The following is a 22,561-nucleotide window of genomic DNA, read 5'->3' on the forward strand; positions in this document are numbered from 1 at the left end:
GGGTTTTTGTTAAAATGATGGCAGAAAGATTATCTAATGAGACTTCTTGTTTAAAGCCCAAGATGAAGGCTGACACTGACTGAGGATAAACAAAACATGGATCCTAGACTCTGCTAAGGAAGATTAATGAAGATAAGGGTGACAGAGACTGTCCATGCCTCTCATTCCAAAAGGTGTACTCAATGTAAAATTGAGACAAACTTAGCTTGTTTAAAGTTTGGTTTAAATTGGAAGAAACTCACCAGGGTATGTTAAGAGGTGACTAAAGACCTGTTCCTATGTTTGTAAGAAACCTGATGGGTCCTTGTATACAAGCTCAAGAGGAAGCTGGAAATGCTTTTAAGAAGCCTGTGGGTCCTTGTACAAAGCCCAAGAGGAGGCTAATCGAGGGTCATCGAGGGTCCTTGTTATAGCACAAGAGAAAGCTATGTAGTTTTGAACTTATTTTGGCTCTAAGCAAATGGGTAAGAGGTTTCACCGGGAATAATTCCTCTTGGGTGGATGTGTCCTATTTTTTTGGATTCTAAGGTTTTTGCCAAGATGTTTCACCGGGAATAATTCATCTTGGGGGTTTGAACTACAGATCTCTAATTAGGAAAGAGCCTTCACCGGGAAGACATTCTCAATCCTAGGTCATATTCCTATAATATATATATATATATATATATATATATATATATAGTTTAACTGTCCTAGGGTTTACACTCAAACGTAGTTCTAATATATATATAAGCAGTTCTATATTTGACAATAATTTAAATAAAGACTGTAAATTGAAAGCTTGTAAAGCCTAACCTGGATGGAGTGGAGGCCTTTGAAGAAGTATGTACAAAGCCTTACCAGTAATTGATGGATAATAGTTGAATATATATATGATAAACAGTTAATGTTTCTTTTGAAAACAGAAGAAGTGAAGATGGACATAGGTCACATAGGTATCTGAAGAGTTTCACCGGGAATAATGCCCTTCAAATACCAGAAGAATATTTTGAAAACAGAAAGAAGATTTTGTAAATACAGTTTTGAAAAACAAACTATGAAAAGAAAAAGGTGTTGGGACTTACACTCTATTAGAGGCCCACTTAAAAATGATTTACTGTTTATGAGAAACAGTTGAAAATGATTGAAATGATATAAGGTTTTGTTGTTTGAAAACCTTAATCATCCGTTTAATTGGAGACTGAAAACAGTTTTGAACATTGACAAAAGTCAACTTAATTAAGGCAAAGATGAAATCTATACCTAATTAAGACCTAAATAATTAGGGTTTTATCATAAAATTATTCACAAAGTAATTAGGTTAAAACAAAATGAAAATATATATTTTTAAAGTATTTAAGAAAACACTTAAAACATACTATTTTAAACCTAATAAGAATATATGAAATAAATAATATTTTTATGATTTTTTTGATTATTCACAAAATAGATATATTAAATGACAAGTGTGTAAAAAATGAAATTAAAATGAATTAATTTGATAGGTTAAATAATTGTTTAAAGTTGTAAAGAAATCAAATGGAAAAAGTGATTAAAAATATTGTTTTGTCACTACCAAGGCTTGAACCCACGCTCCCATGGTCACCACACAAAACAAAGCCAACTGAGCTACACGCTCAGTGTGACTAAAGAGGGATTCCAATTGGTTATATATAAAACACGCACGTTAAAATGAAAAATAAAAACAAAAGGTCTGAGGGGGGGATCGAACCCCAGACCTAAGGCATGAGAAAGTGAGATGCGCTTGTAACCAAGTGAGCTGAACGTTTTAGTCGTTCAAAACACGCTTCCAATTGATTATATTTTAAACTTGCTTCTGAGAATTCAAAAAAACGCGCGCAAAGCAACTTCATCTTCAACCTCACGATTTCAATTTCTGGAAATCCTATCTCCCTCAATTCTCAACTAAATTCAAAGATGTAAAGATGGATTTTGCTCGTTTTTGGACGAGGATCATGATGGTGTCCTTTAATTTCATTTATTCTAAGAGTAACATAAAATTCGCAAGCATGAACACTAAGAACCCTAAAACTGAAATTAAACATGAAATACTATATATGCATGATTTGATGCAATTGGTTGAGGGCTAATGATCTATGAAGGTGCAGAAACCAACTGGTAACTTCATTTTAAATTTATCATGCGTGAATCATAGAGTTTGAAGCTTTTGAAACTTACCTGAAAAATGAAGATTTGGCTCTGATCAAAGTGTGTTGCAGAGTTGTTGCAACGATCCAGATAGCTTCAGTGATCCTCCTGGAAGGTGTTGAGATGCTTAACTTGGACTGAAAGTGCCCAGAACCTCTTGCTCGACCCCAACTGCAACAGCTCCAAGTGAGAGGTGAAGATGATGATTCCCCACGTACAGAAGTGTTTCAGAGGTTTGGATCACCTCTAAATGACTCCCCTAAGGTGTTTGAATACTTAATTCCAAAGGAAGAGCTCTGGTTTGAAGAATCCGAGTCTTCTTGCCAAAGAACCTTTGAAAACCTTAAGTATAAAGAAAGAAGAGAGAAAGCAAGAATTCTGTTGCTTTGGTGTGTTTTTTGAATGAGAAAGACCCCTCTATTTATAGGCAAATGGTTCAGAGCAGTTGAACATAGCAAGCTTGCTTAGTGAAGTGAGTTTGGTTTCTTAGCCATGAAGAAATTTTGAAAATATCCCAAATGCAATGATGCATTTTCGGGCTAGCTTCCCCAACCATTGATCTTGTATGATCTTAGGGAACATTTCTGATGCAGAGGAGAGTTCTAATTGGCTTAGAGCAAGATTCCTTGATGATTCACCATTTGCCATAAATTCAAAAATGCAATCATTACATAATCACATGCCTTTGTGTTTGGGAATCTTCTTCAATCCTTATGCAATGATGGAAATTGATGTATGGCATGCTTGCAGATGTATTAGAGGTCGTGTAGCATCACTTAGTGAAGCTAATTGCATAAAATTGCAAAGTTCCAATTTGTACATGACCTACAATTTCACCTTATGAGGCCAACTTTGAACAAGCATAACTCCTATCTCAAAATGAATTTGGAGAAGGTTGAGCACAATTTGGAAAGCCCTAAACATCTATTTCAAATCATTAGTTTGGGGTTTCTTCAGAATCATTTGGGAAAATTGTGAAAAATGAGCTCAAAGTTGGATGAAAACTAGGTTAAAACACTCAGAAAATTTTCTAAGTTTTTATAACCTAAAGCTTGAAAATTCCAAATCTCTTAAATGGTTGATCTTTTGAAAAAAGTTCCTATGTAAGATGTTGTTTTATTTTGTAAGATCTACAACTTTCATGTTGGAAGTTTTTTGAGTTGTGTAGGTGAAATTTTGAGTTCCCACAATGCCCTCAAAAACCCTAATTCCCGACTTTTTGCTCCTTGATGATTCTTCTTGAATTTCTTTGGTAAAATGACTTTAATATCCATATATTGATGATATTGATCTTTGAAAGTCATGGTTTGACCAAAAATCTTAAAAGTCAAAGGTGATCCCATACAGTTGACTTTTTCCAGATAAAGTGAGATTTTGGACTTTTGTGTGGAATTAAGATCTTCTCCTCAAATGAGTGATGTAAATGGGTTATATTGAGGTAGTAGAGGTTCTTGAATCATGTCTTGAGTTTTGGATCCATGCCCTGATTAAAAGTCAACTATCTAGATGAATTAGGTTAAAAACCCTAATTGTCGACCAGATGAAATTGGTGACTGTGGATCTTGAATTGAGGTGTGATGTCCAGTGGATCTTATTGTATGGATCATTTGAAGATGATTGAAGTCTTTAATAGATGTCTTGGAGCTTTTTAGGGTTTCCCAAAGGTGATCCCTGATTTCAGTCCTTGATAGGCTCAAAAACCCTAGTCTGGTGACCTGAGTAAACCTGTACTCAGATGACTGGGTGTCTAATCAATCATAGGTGAATATAAAAGTGAAGCTTTTGAGTCCTATGATTGTGTTAGAGACCAATCCTTCTATTGATTGATCCTTTGCCTGAGTTTTCTTGTCTTTGAACATCCTTGATTAAATGTCAGATGAAGAAGTGACTGCTCTGGATACTTGCTTTGACCTGATGAAAATCCTGAAGATATGTCATCTCAGGGGGGTCAAAAATTAGGGTATGACAACTATATGCAGGAGACCATCAATTATTTTGACTTGTTTGTATCATGCTAAACCGTTTGTCGCATCGCTTGTGGAAATCTGTGAAAGCGATTTAGGCATTTGTTCGAATCTGAGAGTTTTTCTGAGCCGATTCCATCTTAAATTTTTTTTTTCTGTAAGAGTGTGATCCCTTGCTAGCCATTCTTTGAGCCTGAGATCAAGGTAAAATTCATCATATGAACCAAGGAAAAACCTGGTGAGTTTTGATCTCAATAAAAAGTTTTGTTTTGGACCATCAACCATAAAATTTGGTGATGTGTTTTCTCTTTGACCTTCATAGAAGTAGGGGAGCATTCATATAATCTAAATACAGGTTAATCTCCAAGTTGGGGAGAGTCATAATCAAAAGAAAAGTAAGTCTATAGGTGGTAATTTGCAAAGAACGAAAAAAATTTGTAGCTCGAAAAAAAAAGAGAAAATAATTGTTGAAAATAAAAAGAGAAACATCGAGCTACGAATGAAAAAGAGGAAGGGGTGAAAAAGTTGAAGGTATGAAGGAAAAGGAAAGGAGTTATGATTTGGATGCTTCCCTGAATTTCATGTGTTAAATTAACTACCTTTTGAGCTAAAAGTGAATAGATCTTGTGAATTTTACGGATTTTATAGTTAGAATCGAACTTTCGAGGTTCGATGCTAATCTTAGAACAACTTGCATCACTTTGGGTGTTATTTGTGCAGATATTGAAGCTAAGAGGCAAAGACTAGGAAACACGCAGGCGTAGAGCTCTAGAGAGGAAGAATCACAAAGAAGAAAGAAGAATTAAAGGGCGAGCCGCGCCAATAAAGGGGCGAGACGCGCCAAACTCTCTGCCTTGAGTTCACGCCGCGCCATTGCGTGCCGAGGCGCGGTGGCTGCGTTACAAAGTTAAAATATTATAAATAGAAGCCCTAGGCCTCATAAGAGAGGGATCTTTGGTGAGCGAAATTAGGAGAGCATTCTGAGTTTGCAGCCAAGAATAACAATTGAAGGCCAAATCTTTACCAATCAAAGACATTCCATTGATGAAGATGAATCCCTCTATTAATTCTTGTGTGTTCTTCATATCTATGGAGAGCTAAATTCCTCGTGTTGAGTTTAAGGTAGTAATTAACCTATGAATATACAATATCATTGATTCTTTCCTATGAACAATTGTTTGAATTTATTATCAATAAGAAACCTTGTTTTTATATTAAATTATCGTGGAGTCTTTGATCGAAAGAAAAGATTCTAACTTTTGCCCTAGGTTACTATATTGATTCAATCTCAATTTGCAGAGATGGAATTGTGATTGAGTTTTCATAATTATCGTTCCTTATTACTATTATCGATATTGATATTTGGAGAGATCAAATCTCATACCGGTAAAAGTCTATCTAATTTGATTTGCAGACATGGAATCATATTTGAGGATAAGTGAAGATAGTAATTCAAAAGATTGCTCAATTGTGAATTAATTGATAAATTGTATAGGAATAGGTTGATGAACCCTAAGGCTCAACATATTTCCTTAATCGTTAACAAACGTTCATTATTTGCATTTACATTATTGTTTACATTTGATAGTACTATAATCATAAAGCAAATCCAATTAACTTTTCTCACTCAAAATAATCAACTATAGAACGGCAGTGATATTAAACCAATGTCTGTGGATACGATATATTACCGAAAATATTTACCCACAAATACTTTCAACAATTGGCTGCAAATGGATATTTAAATTGAAATTTTTGGCGATTAACAATATTAAAAGATACATGGAAAGCCTTGTAGTTAAGGCATTTAAGCAAACAGAAGGAATAAGTTACATAGAAACATTTTTCCCAATTATAAAAATGACCACCATAATACTTCTTCCATCCATAACCTCATCCCAAAATTGGTATTTACACCAACTAGATGCTAATACAACTTTTATTCATGGGGAATTAGAGGACGAAGTCTATATGAAATGTCCATCTTGTTTGTCTGTTTCTAGAAAAAACATGGTCTGCAAACTTAAAAAGTCCCTTTATGGACTTAAACAAACAAACAGCCAATGAAATCAAAAACTAACTTCCAGTCTTTCTGATTTAGGTTTTACTCAATCAAAAGAAGATTCTTCATTATTTTCAAAATCTTAAAATATTTATTTCACTGCAATTTTGGTATATGTTGATGACTTGATACTTGTTGGTAACCACATTTTAGAAATAAATCACATCAAGCAATTGGTAAATCTTAAATACTTCCTTGGATTTGAGATTTCCTGATCCTTAAAAGGCATAGCACTTTTCCAAAGGAAATATATCCCGGATTTAGTGCAAATGTGAGGCTTCTTATAGCCAAGCCAGCTTCCACACCAATGGACTATGGTCAAAAGTTAGACATTGAGAGTGATCAATCATGACTAATCCTACTCAATTTAGAATTATGACTAGTAAGTTATTATAATTGACAAATTTTAGGTTTGACGTTTATTATTTTGTTTACAGGTTAAGACAATACTTGTCTAACCCAACAAACACACATATGTAGGAAACTCTCATTATCCTGAGATATATAAAAAATGCACCAACACTAGACATATTCTTCAATAAGGAACCCAACCTCATCTTAACAAGATTCCCAAATTCAGTTTGGGGTGCTTGATCCACTACAAATATATCAACTACATGATTCATTTTCCATCTTGGATTAAGTCTCATTAGTGAGAAATATAAAAAAAGCAACAAATGTATTTTCATTCATCTTCAGAAGTAGAATATAGAGCCTTAGAAAATTCGTAATGTGAGGCTCAATGACTATTATACATATTGAAGAACTTCTGCATACCTCACTCCCATCTTATCAATATTTTCTATGACAACATCATTTCCATCCACATAGAAATACTACAACGAATAAGTGATTTTACCTCTGTCGGAAAAAGGAAATTCCCCTCGATTTCGAGGACGGGGTAAATATGCGTGTCATGGAAAGTGCACCACATTTCCTCTCAGGTTATTTTCCAACTGATGGGAAATCTAGATCAGGTCATGGATTCGATCCCTGGAAAAAATATTTTTGTATTTTCAAAACTCGAAAGTGCGCCCCATTTTTCCCTTGTTAGATTTCAGAACCAACATAATAGATTTAGTCTTTCTATCTTAGGTTGACAAAACAATCGAGGGTAAATCTCTTGTTTTTAACTTTAAAAAAAATTACAAATATTTCATGTAACCTGTATTTTTTTTTACAGAATGGAACCTAACTTAACCTGACAAGTGGTTTTTTAAACAGAACAATACCTAACATAACAACAATAGAACAAAACCTATAATGGAACTTAAATTCTCTTTTTACAACAAAAATAAAACATATACAAATGATTAAAGTATATGCAAATATTAAAACATATGCAAATTCTTGAGCAAACGTCCTAAAGTCTTCATTTTTGAATGGTATCCGGTTGTTAAACACCTGTAATTTTAATGAAAATTGAAAATAATTAGGATAACACAACAACAATAACAACAACGACAACATTAAACCTTCAATAACAACAACATTAATTATTATTTAATCTATATATATTACTAAGTTATATAAAATACCTACTTGTTAGTTTTCCCATACTCCTTCTTGATGATCATAGCGAATAACATGCACATCATCTGAATCATTTCCTTCATATGAGACACGCATGTGTGTTGCGAAGGAATGGGTCTCAGAAATATCTAAAGTTAAATCTTGGTTTTCAGCATCATCTGGAATACGTTTTCCTTGTAGAACAATTGACCATTTATTGGTAGAATGATCAATGCCATAAAAAACTTGTTTTTCTTGGGATACCGTGATGAATGGTTCATTCATATAAAATGCCTTGAGAAGGTTAACCCGTGTGAATCCTAATTCATCAGTTTATACACTAGTGTTGTTATGAATCCACTTGCACTTCAATAAAGGAACTTTAAATATAACATAATCAATCTCCAAAATCTCCTTAATGTCCCTAAAGTGTGGTCTAGATGCCATTACACGATTCTTATCTTTGGAACTAGAGAAGTACATGGATTTAGCCTCGACCATAATCCCATTATTATTGCATGGCACTACGATCATCCTTAGCTTTTTTATAGAATGAAAATTTACCAATGTCGTATGCACTTCAAGTTATTACATTAACTTAGGCATATATGAAATCCATTTAATTTAATCGGGTGCACTCCTATATTAAGAAGCTGTTTCATTAAACCAATTTATGAAACATTTTTATGCTCTGTCAACATCTAGTTTTCACTCGTTCGTGGGAATTTCTCCTTGATAACTCTTTTGTGAGAGGATAAGTAAGGTTTAACTTCATCAACATTATTCAATATTTAAAAATATGCTTGAAGAACTACATGTCAGTCCATCATAATAATACTTGGGAATTTCTGTAGAGTCTGCTTTTAACAAATAGTTTGAAAAAAACTCAATAGATTCTTCTGTGATGTACCTTTCAACAATTGAAGCTTCCAAATGGTTATCATTCTTCGTATATCCTTTAAAGATCTTCTTGTATTTCTATACCGGATACACCCGCCTTAAATAAATTGATCCACAAAATCTAATCTCACTAACTAGATGAACAATTAAGTAAACCACAATGTAAAAAAATGCTGGAGGTAAATACATCTCCAATTGACACAAGATAGTTGCAGCCTCATGTTCCAACTCATCAAAATTTCATAGATCAATGATTTTATTAAAATAACATTGAAAAATAAGTACAATCTAGTTATAATTTCCTTTACCTTGTTTGGCAAAATGCCACGAATAACCACTAGCAGAAGTTGTTGCATCAAGACTTGACAATCATGAGATTTTAAACCAATTAACTTGAGATATTTCATTTATACACATTTCTTGACATTTTAAAGAGTACCCTTTGGGAACTTTGCCACCCATTGCAAAAGGTTTTTTCTTTTCTACACAGAGTATGACATGCTGGGAAACTTAACGTAATGAAAACAGTGATAATGAAAATAGTTTCATGAAATACAATTCATTCTCTATGATAGATTGCAAGAATATAAAATTGTATTACGGTTGATTCTAATGTTGTCAGAATCAAATTTTTACCTTGACTCATTTTGACCAGGTAAAATCGAAACGTAAAATTATTGAGTTTACCTCTTTAAAATAATATTATTTTATATATATATATATATATATATATATATATTAAATTTATGCTTTGACTAAGTAACTTAATGCATAGTTGGAAATGATAAACTTTAATATTTCTTTTGGTTCGACAATAAATTTGAAATTTTAAATAAAACTTTACTATTAACCTATTTGCTAAACCCAACATCAGAAACTGAAATAAGTCTCTCTATGTTTATGCACAAAATAAGGTTATTTAAAGTGAATAAAATATTAAAGTGGGAGAAGTTTTATTGGGCTGGGCTTTTTAAAATTTTAAGAAAAAGGAGGTAAAACCAAGTTAAAGAGTAAACTCCAACGATTTTACACGATTTTATAGATTTTAGAGCGATTTAAATCGTGTAAAATTGTTCCAGTATACGATTTTATTTAAAAATTATTTTACCTGTGATTTAACACCAAATGCAGACCTAGAAACGTAAAATCTAAGAGTTTAGGTTTTAAATCGCGATTTTAACAACCTTGGTTGGTTCCTTATCATAATCTCATCTCTTGTAATTGTTAAAATTATTTTCTTCAATAGCTGCTTATTATAATGGAATTTTATCTAACTTTTATTATTTTTATACCACAAACAAATACTTGCAAACACCATTGAGTTTCAAAAGCACCGAGGCGTGCAACAAAATTTAGAATATGAGTTTCAACAACTTAAAGTGTCATTAAATGTGTTAAGAGCGTCGAAAATGATGATTATGAAGAGTATGTGGAACATTCAAAATTTGTCAACAAATTGTTCTTGTGTATATTGAACTAGTAGAGAACGAGCTGTTGATTGAAGAACTTAAAACATTAAACCAAATTATAATCTGAGACGGATCCAGAAATTTTAACAACTAGAGTCAAAGTTAGTTATTATAAATATTTATAAAAAATATATAAATGATAAGTAATAAAATATGATGTTTTTCACTTATATATAGACATTACGAAATATATATATATATATATATATATATATATATATATATATATATATATATATATATATATATATATATATATATATATATATATATATATACACACACACAAAGACTTCTTAAGATTTGTACATATCAAAAATACTTAGACCGATTATGAGCTCGGATTATGATATTAAGAGTTATAGCGAGAAAACCTGCTTGTAACACTCAGCCGAGTAGGCATGGGCGCAACACTGACCAAGTTGGAATGAGCAGCGAGTCAACACCTCGATCACCGGTTGTCCCTAGTCGGCTGTGACAGTTACAAATATGAAGGGACACTAGGGCCATTCTTCATAAAGATGACGGCAGAGGTGTCTATTGCTGCCATTATTGAGGGTCTCTAAGAATCACTCCATAATGGCTACAGGTCATCAGTGCAGAGGTATGAATAAGAGCTCTCACCTGAGGGATAAGCAAGACATTCACGTTCACCCATACTACTATCTTGCAACATGAATACGTTAATCCATTCATTCACCCTCTCAATCTTACACAATACAGTTACAACCTCACTGGATTGACATCCGAGAGGTGATCCAAAGGTGTTTTACAAGAACAATGTTTAAAAATTATTATTATTTTGAAGTGTTTACATATTTTAAAAGTGTTGCAATTTTTTTTTTAAAAAATTATCAAATATATCACTATAATAAATATTTTTTTTTTTATGAGTTACCTAAAGAAGTTGAGTTATTATTAACATTGAGGACAAGAGTCACAAAAACAAAAACTTTTACGAGGGAGTGATACAAACATATGAAACTCATCAAACATAATGCTCACTTTTGTTATAAACCGATTTCAGAACCTTTTTGAAAAAAAGAAAAATCGAACTAATCAAATCCTAAACTCTTATTTTCATTACACTAGATGGATATATCTCCTCAAGGATGAAAGGAGATGTCAAAACCAAATTATCCTCGATAGAGATGCAACTAACTTAAAAGATAAGAATTCAAAGCTGAATCTAGTTGGCCTTATTTGTCCTGAATGTTAATTTAAAAAATTTCATCTAATATTAAATAGTGCATTATTTATCATTACCAAAAAAGAAATATTATCCATTAAGTATCTATAAATATTTAACTATATAAAACAGTTTAACGTCCACTTGCAATAACAGACAAAAAGGGAACAGAGATTAAAATATAAACATAAACAAAGGCTTTGTATATTCATTATTTTGTAACGTCTATTGGCACAACTCAAAATCCATGAAGTTTCACCGAAGTGACCTCAAAAGGAATATTAATTTAAAAATGAATAACACCACGCGGTTCAAATGTCAGTTTCATAATAAACAATTCAATAGTTGCTGTATATAAATAAAGAAAGTATAGCTCAATGTTCACAACACTCACTGTTAGATCCAAAACATCACTACAATCATTCAAAAAATGGCTTCCACTACCACTGATTCAGATTTTGCATATTTGGAAAACATTCAACAATACCTTCTTTGTGATGATTCAAGCTTTCTAGCATCTTGCCAGCCTTTTTCAAGCCCTAAAAGTGACAATGATTCAGACAAATCTGTAGGAACGAGTGAGGTATGCGCGCCTCCGGTGTCTTGGAAGCGGTACAAGGGAGTGAGGCGTAGGCCGTGGGGAAAATTTGCGGCAGAAATCAGAGATCCAAAGAAGAATGGCGCTCGGGTTTGGTTAGGAACTTATTTGACCGAGGAGGAAGCTGCTTTGGCTTACGACAAAGCTGCTTTCAAGATGCGTGGCCATAAGGCCAAGGTTAATTTTCCCCACCTCATTGGCAACGACGTGTCTACATCGGAGCCAGAAAGGGAGGTGGTTTTGAAACGAGACTCACCCGAGCCTTCTTCTTCAGAGGGAAGTTGGGAGTCATCGTCACCTGGATCGAAGAGGAGGAGGGGTATGGCTGACCTACTTAACAAATTAGCCAAGAGTAGAAGTCAAGCCATGGTAGTTGAGAATAAAAAGTCCTTACAAGAAAATGATTTTGAGCAATGGGTGAATGAGTTAAATGATTGCACTCTAATTTGGAGTTCATAGTGTAGTTCTGTTAATGTATTTTTTTTTTTGATTTGTGCTATTTTTTTTATATTTTTGCATTCCCCTGTTGATTTTCAAGGGGTGATGTTTAAGCAAAATTACAACAATTTATGTTGTTATTTTTCCGAAAGAACGTTCTTTTGGATTTGATGTTACGTTGAAAAGAAAAAAAAATTAAGATATAAGGTTTCGTTTTATCTTTTTGTAAGGCAATTAATATTGACAGATATGTGTGCCACAATGATAGCAATCTTACCCATCATTGAATTCACGCCAAATGAGTGCAAAAGTTAGCTGAAAGATAAAGAAACCAATTTCCATTCCTTTGTATTTTAAAAATTGGACTATTAATTAATTGTTGTGGGGATGATAACTCGATGATATGCTGGGAGTATTGAAAAAGAATCAATGCTTAATTTGTGGAAACGTTCGAGAATGATTTCATAGCACGTCCAACGGATCTACAAATATATAATAACAAATATTACAAATATACTTGAAAATAGGTCAAGTTGACCAATAAAAGACTATGACCTATCGTCGTACTCACAAGTATTTTTTACTTGAACAAGATTAGTATTCTTTTAAAAATGTTTAGCTAAAAAGATGATGCTTTATGTTAAAAATAAATCTCAGATGCATACTAGTTCAGTCGACTATGAAAGCGATCTATCTATTATGATGTATGATGAAACATTATCGAATGAAATACTAAGACTTGCTCATAATTTTTATTGACTTGGATAAGCCGTGTGATAGAATGCCTCGAGAGATTTTGTGAAAAATCCTAGAGAAAAAAGGGGTTAAGATTGTATATATTCTAACTATCCAATATATGTATGAAGGGATATCGACTCATATGCAGACGATTCCAACAGTAGGTTCGCACCAAGGTTCAACCCTTAGTCTTTACCTTTTTACCTTAATCTTGGATATACTCTCGAAACTCATCCAAAAACTAGCACTGGGATGCATGTTTTTTGCAGATGATATAGTCATACTTGGAGAGTCAAAGGAGGATTTAAATAAGAAGTTGGAGACTTGGAGACGAGTTTTATAACCACATGATTTTAACCTAATTAAGCATAAGTAAGATGGCGTATATGGAATGTAAGCTCAATAAAACAAGAAGTGTTTCAAACCTAGAGCTAAATGTTGGAGACCATATCACCCCTCAAATAACATATTTTAAATATCTTGGGTCTCTAATACAAAATAACGGAGAAATAGAAAGGGATGTAAACCTTCAAATTCAAGTGGGGTGACTGAACTGGAGGAAGACTTCAGGAATTTTATGTGACGCAAAGGTACCGCTCAAGCTGAAGGGAAAATTTTATCTGATTTCGTCAACATATGCGATGTTGTACGGGACAAAATGTTGGTTGGTTAAGAATCAACACGAGAATAAAGGAAGTGTAGAAATGATGAGGTTGATGCTTTGGATGTGTGCACTACTACTACTACAAATAATAGATTTTATGACAACACGATTTCACCTCACATAACAAAAAACCGATGTATAATTCCTGGACACGTCATTTTTTTTCTTTCAAAAAAATACAATTTATTCTGTCGGTTGTATTTGATAATCGAGGGCTATACCAATTCAAGTTACATGATATGAATTCCAACTACAATTTATGTTTTCATTTTGTTAAAAGTGGCGCCTTCATTCATATTTTATTTTTTATTCAAAAATAAATCGTTTTCACCTCGGTTATGTTTTCCAACCGAGGTGAAATAGTTTACTCGCACACGCGCAAACACACACGCGCGCGCACACACACACACATGATCTTCATCATCATCCAACTCATGAAAAATCAAGTAAATATGAAGATGATATGTGTTTAGGGCTCTCGTTCGATATTTGTTAGTGTGAGATATTGGATCGAACTCTAGTATGGCCGAAGGGTAGCTTCTTGGTTCGACAGGGTTAAGCATGAAGTCGAAGGTTGTTCACATGCTTGTGTCGAAGATGCTAGGGTTGTTAGCATGTTAAATTAGGTTTTAGTGTTTAAACCCTAATTTGTTAAGTTAGCTTGTTTATTAAGTTGACTTGTGTAATGGGCCTTGTGGAAAAAGCCCATTAGTTAGTATGTTAGGTTTTATTATAAATAGCATACTAGTCTCTCATCATTGCTAAGCTGCAAATCCTAATTTAGGGTGAGAGAGGTTATTTGTTATTCTTGTAAACTTGTAATCTTGTTTTAAGAGAAAGTGAAAGAATAGCAGTTATAACCAATTCTTGTGTTCTTATTCTCTTCCCTAATTCCCTATTATACTTTCTTATTGGTATCGTTTTTCACAACAAATTGGTGCGGTGAGCGTGGAGAAGATGACTTCAACAAAGTATGAGATTGAAAAGTTCACCGGAGTGAATGATTTCGGCCTGTGGCGCTTGAAGATGAAAGCCCTACTGGTTCAGCAGGGGTGTTTGGAAGCGTTGAAGGGAGAGGCAGCCATGAATGCAGAATTGACGGCAGCGGAGAAGAAGAATATGATCAAGAAAGCACACAGCGCAATTTTGTTGAGCCTTGGTGATAAGGTTCTCCGGCAGGTATCAAAGGAGACGACGGCATCAGGGTTATGGGTGAAACTTGAAAGTTTGTATATGACCAAATCGCTGGTAAATCGACTCTACCTGAAGCAAGCTTTGTATTCATTCAAGATGATTGAAGACAAAGTATTGGCTGAGCAGTTAGATATGTTCAACAAGCTGATTCTTGATCTTGAAAATATTGATGTGAAGATCGATGATGAAGATCAAGCGCTGTTACTATTGTGTTCTTTGCCTCGATCACATGCTCACTTCAAAGAAACTCTCTTGTATGGAAGGGAGTCCCTGACGTTTGAAGAAGTTCAATCAGCCTTGTACTCTAAGGACTTGAATGAACGAAAGGAGCATAAACCTTCGACTGTTGGCGAAGGTTTGGCCGTTAAAGGAAAACTCTTACGAAAGGATGGTAAGTTCGACAAGAAGGGCAAAAGTCAGTCGAAGACTTACAGTGGCGAAGCATCTGGCATTCGATGCTACCATTGTAAGAAGGAGGGTCACACAAGAAAGGTGTGCCCTGAACGCTTGAAATATCATGGAGGTAAGGATAATGGCAACGCTGCCATTGTTCAAGATGATTTCGAATCATCTGATGTTCTTGTGGTTTCAAGCAGTGACTCTAAGAAGGAGTGGATTATGGATTCAGGTTGCACTTGGCACATGACTCCAAACAAAGACTTGTTCGAGGAATTATGTGATCAAGATGGTGGATCAGTATTGCTGGGAAACAACAAGGCTTGCAAGATTGCAGGTGTTGGATCTGTGAGATTCAAGCTCCATGATGAGTCAATAAGGTTGTTGACTGAAGTCAGGTATGTTCCTGATTTGAAGAGAAATCTGCTTTCTCTTGGTGAATTCGACAAGAAAGGATATGTTTTCCAAGGAGAGAAAAGTATCCTAAGAGTCATGAAGGGTTCGAAGGAAGTCTTGAGAGGCGTGAAGAAACAAGGCTTGTATACCCTTGAGGCTGAAGTTGTAAGTGGTTCGACAAATGTTGCATCCACGAAATCTTTGTCGAAAACAGAAATCTGGCACATGAGATTGGGCCATGTCAGTGAAAGGGGTCTGGTCGAATTAGGGAAACAAAATCTGCTTGGTGGAGACAAAATCGAAAAGCTGAAGTTTTGTGAACCCTGTGTACTTGGAAAATCTTGCAGAGTGAAGTTCAACAAAGGCAAACAAAGAACACATGGATCCCTTGATTACATCCATGCTGATCTTTGGGGGCCTGCAAGGTGTCCATCACATTCAGGAGCAAGGTATTTTCTATCCATAGTAGATGATTATTCCAGAAAATTATGGGTATTCATCCAGAAGACTAAGGATGAAACTTTTGAGAATTTCAAAAGTTGGAAGACTCTGGTTGAAAATCAGACTGGCAGAAAGGTCAAGAGGTTGAGAACCGACAATGGCCTTGAATTTTGCAATGAGGCATTCGACAGTTTTTGTGCTGCCTCTGGTATTGCAAGGCATAGAACTACTGCAGGTACTCCACAGCAAAATGGTTTGGCTGAAAGGTTTAATCGAACTATTTTGGAGAGAGTCAGATGCATGTTGACTAGTGCGGGGTTAACAAAGGTGTTCTGGGCTGAGGCTGTTTCGACAGCAACATATCTGATAAACAGATGTCCTTCGACAGCGTTAGATATGAAGACACCTGAAGAAGTTTGGTCGGGACATCCACCAGATCTCGACAAACTGAGAGTATTTGGCTGCGTAGCCTATGCTCACATTAGGCAAGACAAGGTCGAACCTAGAGCTCTGAAATGCATGTTCATGGGATACCCTGAAGGAGTCAAAGCTTATAGGCTATGGTGCCTAGAGCCAGGTCACAGGAGGTGTATCACCAGTCGAGATGTAGTTTTCAATGAAGCTGAAATGGCTTTTAAGAAAACTGATGATGTTGGTCGAAGTACAAAAACATCTGACGAAGAGCTGGAACAGGTAGAGATTCCTGTTGAGGTGGAGCATGTTGATGCTGAATTGCATATCCCAGATGAAGTCGAAGAAGAAGCAGAAGATGCTGAAGTTGAGGAAACTGACGATGACTACCTATTGTCGAGAGATAGGTCGAGAAGAGTCATCAAGCCACCTCAAAGACTTGGATATGCAGATCTTATAGCTTATGCCTTAATCTCTGCAAGTGAGGTTCTAGACGAAGAACCTAGAGACTATAAGGAAGTAATGAGGAGTCGAAATAAGACTGAATGGCTGAAGGCCATGGATGATGAGATGAAATCTCTTCATGATAATCATACTTGGGAACTGATCAAGAAACCTGATGGGGCAAGGCTAGTCAGCTGTAAATGGATTTTCAAAGTTAAGGAAGGAATTGAAGGAGTGACGTCGAAAAGATACAAGGCAAGGTTAGTTGCAAGGGGTTTCACTCAGAAAGAAGGTGTCGACTTCAATGATGTGTTTTCTCCTGTTGTGAAGCATAGGTCCATTCGAATGTTGCTTGCCATGGTGGCACAGTTCGATCTTGAACTGGAACAGATGGATGTGAAGACTGCGTTCTTGTATGGTGATCTAGATGAAACGATCCTGATGAGGCAACCTGAAGGGTATGTCGAAAAGGGGAAGGAAGATTATGTGTGCAAGTTAAAGAGATCTTTGTATGGGCTGAAACAATCTCCTCGACAGTGGAATAGGAGATTCGACAAGTTCATGGCACACATAAGTTTCATTAGAAGTCAGTTCGACCACTGCGTTTACTTCAGATTTCGACCTGGTAATTCATGTGTTATTTTGTTGCTTTATGTGGATGATATTCTCATAGCAAGCAACAATGTTGAAGATGTGATGAGGGTGAAGGCTGAACTCAATAAGGAGTTCGATATGAAGGATCTGGGAGCTGCTTCCAGGATTCTTGGAATTGACATTCGAAGAGATAGAAAGAAGTCGAAGTTATGTCTATCTCAAGAGGCATATCTACGGAAGATTCTTGAAAAGTTTGGTATGTCGAATTCGAAGCCAGTTGTGACTCCAACAAACCCTCAATTCAAGCTGAGTATTGATCAGTGTCCCAGTACTGATGTCGAAAGAGCCTATATGAATAGCATCCCATATGCTAATATAGTCGGCTCTTTGATGTATGCTATGGTCTGTACTAGACCCGACATAGCTTACGCAGTCAGTCTTGTAAGCAGGTACATGGCGAATCCTGGAAAGGCTCACTGGCAAGCATTGAAGTGGATTTTAAGGTACATAAATGGGTCTCTGAAAAGAGTCCTAATTTATGGTGGAGCCTTGGGTGAAGATGGTAAAGCAGTAATCGAAGGATATGTCGACTCTGATTATGCAGGTTGTATGGATTCCAGAAAATCTATTTCTGGATATGTTTTCACTATGTTTGGCACTGCAATTAGTTGGAAAGCAACACTTCAGAAGGTTGTTGCTCTATCAACCACTGAAGCGGAGTATATTGCCCTAACTGAAGCTGTGAAAGAAGCATTGTGGCTTGAAGGTTTTGCGAAGGAGCTGAAACTTCAAGGTCGAGGTATCACTGTTAAATGTGATAGTCAAAGTGCAATACACCTGTCGAAGAATTCAGCCTATCATGAGCGAACTAAGCACATTGATGTGAGGCTGCATTTCGTCAGAGGAGTAATCGAGCGTGGAGAAGTCCAAGTGCTGAAGGTTTCGACTGAAGATAATGCTGCTGATATGATCACCAAGACATTACCGAGTTGCAAGTTTTTCCACTGTATGCAGTTGCTAAAGCTGCATGAAGAAAGCTAGTTTGTTCCCTTGATGTTGTAGAGTTAGATCCAAGGTGGAGATTTGTGAGATATTGGATCGAACTCTAGTATGGCCGAAGGGTAGCTTCTTGGTTCGACAAGGTTAAGCATGAAGTCGAAGGTTGTTCACATGCTTGTGTCGAAGATGCTAGGGTTGTTAGCATGTTAAATTAGGTTTTAGTGTTTAAACCCTAATTTGTTAAGTTAGCTTGTTTATTAAGTTGACTTGTGTAATGGGCCTTGTGGAAAAAGCCCATTAGTTAGTATGTTAGGTTTTATTATAAATAGCATACTAGTCTCTCATCATTGCTAAGCTGCAAATCCTAATTTAGGGTGAGAGAGGTTATTTGTTATTCTTGTAAACTTGTAATCTTGTTTTAAGAGAAAGTGAAAGAATAGCAGTTATAACCAATTCTTGTGTTCTTATTCTCTTCCCTAATTCCCTATTATACTTTCTTATTGGTATCGTTTTTCACAACAGTTAGAATGAAAAACTAAAATTATTTGTTTCATTTCTTGTTCACATATCTGGTACGCCAAACATCACTTATAAAGATGATATGTTGTTATTGTTGTTGTTGTTGAGACCCTAAACCCCATAGATTTATTCTTGTTGTTTTTTAAATTGAGGTTAAATGTCATCTATTGTTGTTTTTGTTGAGATAGGTACGTTATGGGTTTATTGTTGATGTCGATGTAGTTTTGTTGAGAGATTGTTTTTTTGAGTTGCTGTTTAATGTTGTTGTTTAGATTGAGATTAAATGTTAAATTTGTTAATGTAGTTGTTGTTTAGATTGAGATTGAACGTTAATGTTGTTATTGTTGTTATTTGTCATTCTCTTTAAGTTGTTGAAGTTGTTATTGTTGTCCTTTTTTAGCTGTTGTTATTTATTTTGAGATTGAGATATTTAATTGTTCTACTAGGCAATGCATTGAAAGCTATATTTTAATTTTTAGTTATGGTTACTATTTGAGTTTGAGATTAAGATTGAGATTATGTTTTTTTAATTCTTTGTGCAACTCTCATCAAGAGGACATTAGAGTGAAAGAAAATTTAGTTGAGTTTATTATATCTAATGTCAATTGTTTGTTCAACTAATCCCTCTTTAAATATATAACCTATTAAATTTATTTTGAAAATAATAGTATAAAGAATTATGTTGTATTTGAAAAACATCTTACACTAATTAACGTTTTTTTAACATCATTCATCTCAATGCTTCTAATTTTCATTCAAATTTATTCTATATATACTTGTCAATTTTGCAAAACATCAAATTTTATGCTTTGAAGAATGAATTAGTAGAGAAGAAAATGTTGAATGAAGATCTTGAAATATCAAACAAGATTCTAACCATTAAAGAACGAGTGATGAATGATGAGTAATAAGATGCTTGAAAAGTATTGATTAGTTGTTCTTCAAATATAACATAATTGTTCATATAGTATCTGTTTGGAACTGCGTTTGGAACAAAAATATCGCGGCCCAATGCTTTTTCAACGTGAAAATGAAGAAGCTACAAATTGTAGTGTCATGGTAAACACGCGTATTTTGGATTCTAAACGTACAAGCAAACACACCAATAATTATTTTGTAAACCAATTTGAAAAGTTATATGTTCATTTAGATTTTGGTGAAATAAGCAAACTCCATTAGATATAGTAAACTCAATTTTATTTTATCCTCGGTTAAATGATAAAACCGAGGGGAAATGTGTTTTCTCCATTTAAAAATTCCAAAAAGTTATCGTTAAGGATCGATCCATAACCATTACACCTATCTCGTCGTTGGAATTCCAACTTAGAGGTAAAGTGGCGCACTTTTAATGACGCCCTTTGTTACATCGCATATGAAACCGAAGTAGCACCTCATATCCAACCGAGTTTAAAGGTGTTTTCTGTAGTAGTAGTAGTGGTGGTGGTGGTAAGATAAGACATGATAGGATTAGAGATAAAAATATTTGAGAGAGTGTTGAGATATCACCTATAGTAGAGAAGATGGGGGAAAATAAACTTATGTGGTTTAGGCATGTATATAGAATACCTGTAGATTTTATGGTAAGGAGATTATATTAGATGGAGAGAAGTCAAAAAACTAGAGAAAGAGGAAGACTTAGAAAGACTATAAGAGAAGTTATTAAAAAATGATCTCGAGATTAACTATTTAAATAGAATCATGGTCTTGGATAAAATATTATGGTGGAAATTTAACAATGTAGTCAATCCTAATTAGTGATATAAGGCTTGATTGTTGTTGTTATTTTTATTTTATTATTACATTGTGTGGCTTGTACCTTTTTATTTTAATTTTGGATGTAATCACAGAACACATCCAACACATAAGGTGGAGATGCATACTTTTTGCAGGTGATACAGTCATACTTGGTGAGTGTTTACTAGTATTTTTAGTAAATCAAATCACAAGTTTTAGTTCATTTAATGGATTAAATTCGGAAAAATCCTAAGGACAATTTTTGCAAAAAAGAACAACAGAAAGTGTTTGTGCTTGGAATTTAAATATTTGAGTTTCGAAATATTGAACTTAAACTCTGATGGAACTAATGTATAATTGCTTTGGAAGAGGAAAGTAAACAAAAAGCATAACAAATGTCATTAAAGTAAAATGCTTCTATTTGAAAGACTTGATAAATTAAAAGAAAGGACGCAAACTCATGCATTTTTCACAAACGGTTTTTGTGACATTGATTACATCAATGAACTTGACTTATATACTAATATTTTATTAATCATCGATAACAGTTACTCGTTAAGCGTTCAACATGTGTCCTACAATGCAAGCTTCAAACTTTTGATATACTTCCATGTTTTTCGGGTCTTTAAAACTGTTTCTAATTGTTGTCTCATCATATGAAAATTGTCTTCACAACCTTCAATCGCTCCCGTCAAGGGATGTTTTGGTCGAACCCTATTTTAGAGTTGAAATACCTTCAAATCACCTAAAATTTAGACTTTGAAATATACTAGGTTCCCAACATTTGTTGGGCTCAGCGAACCTGACACCTCTACACCACATCTCCATGTCAAAGCGCTGATTAATATAAATCTTTTTTGAGATTCAGGATATTTTTTAAAGAGAGATTGATCTTAATCTTATGGATATGTTCTTAAGACTCTTCCAAACCATGATTTGGGGGTGTTAAAGTACACTATGTCTTAGATCATCTGATAAGTTAGTCAAACTATCCTAGTAAACATGGTTAGTATGTCAAAACCATGGTTGAATCTCTTTATACTTTATCATTTTCAAACGTGGCCGCTACCATTCTTCGTCAATTCTTCAGCTAAAATTTTCAGGCTAACAGTGAGTTGAAGGAGAATCTAAATGAGAGGTTGGATACTTGGAGATGAGTTTTAGAATCACATGACTTTCACCTATGAAGAAGTAATACATAGGATATGTAATGTAAGCTCACAAAATGAAGAATTGTTTCTAACATAGAGATGAAAGTTGAAGAACATATCATCCCACAAGTCATGCGGTTTAAATATCTTGGGTTCTTAATACATAATGATGGAAAATAAGAGAGCATTTTAACCATCAAATTCACGGTGGATGGATGAAATGAAGGAGGATTTTAGAGATTTTCTGTGAGACAAAAGTAATGCTCAAGATGAAGGGAACATGTTATCAAATTGCGGTAGGACCTACAATGTTGTACGAGACAGAATGTTGGGCAACTAACAATCAATGCAAGAATACAGTAAGTGTAGTAAATATGAGCATGTTGCATTCGATGTGTGGTAGGCCAAAATAGAATAAGATTACAAATGACAAGAGAGCGTTTCGAGGTTTCACCTATCATTACAACAAAATATATATTTCTTCAGGAGTTTTCACCTCCACTGGATATTGGGCCGAGGTAAAATATATTTCAATAAGCGCCCACAGTTTTTACTTTTAAAATAAAAAATATCATTTATCCACTCGGTAGGCAAACGACT

General features: G+C 34.6%; 1 protein-coding gene across 1 annotated transcript; it reads left to right on the top strand.

Moving 5' to 3' along the window:
• Window positions 1-11,608: 11,608 nt before the first annotated feature.
• On the top strand, window positions 11,609-12,650 carry LOC131612214 (ethylene-responsive transcription factor 1-like). Its single transcript, XM_058884018.1, has one exon. The coding sequence runs from the start codon at window positions 11,675-11,677 to the stop codon at window positions 12,299-12,301; it is 627 nt and encodes a 208-aa protein (XP_058740001.1). The 5' UTR covers window positions 11,609-11,674; the 3' UTR covers window positions 12,302-12,650.
• The last annotated feature ends 9,911 nt before the right edge of the window (window positions 12,651-22,561 follow it).

The sequence above is a fragment of the Vicia villosa genome, linkage group LG6, assembly GCF_029867415.1.
Source record: "Vicia villosa cultivar HV-30 ecotype Madison, WI linkage group LG6, Vvil1.0, whole genome shotgun sequence".
Taxonomy (NCBI): Eukaryota; Viridiplantae; Streptophyta; class Magnoliopsida; order Fabales; family Fabaceae; genus Vicia; species Vicia villosa.

What these genes read in the sequence shown, in the direction of transcription:
- LOC131612214 (XM_058884018.1), top strand. Translation starts at nt 11,675, where the DNA reads ATGGCTTCCACTACCACTGATTCAGATTTTGCATATTTGGAAAACATT.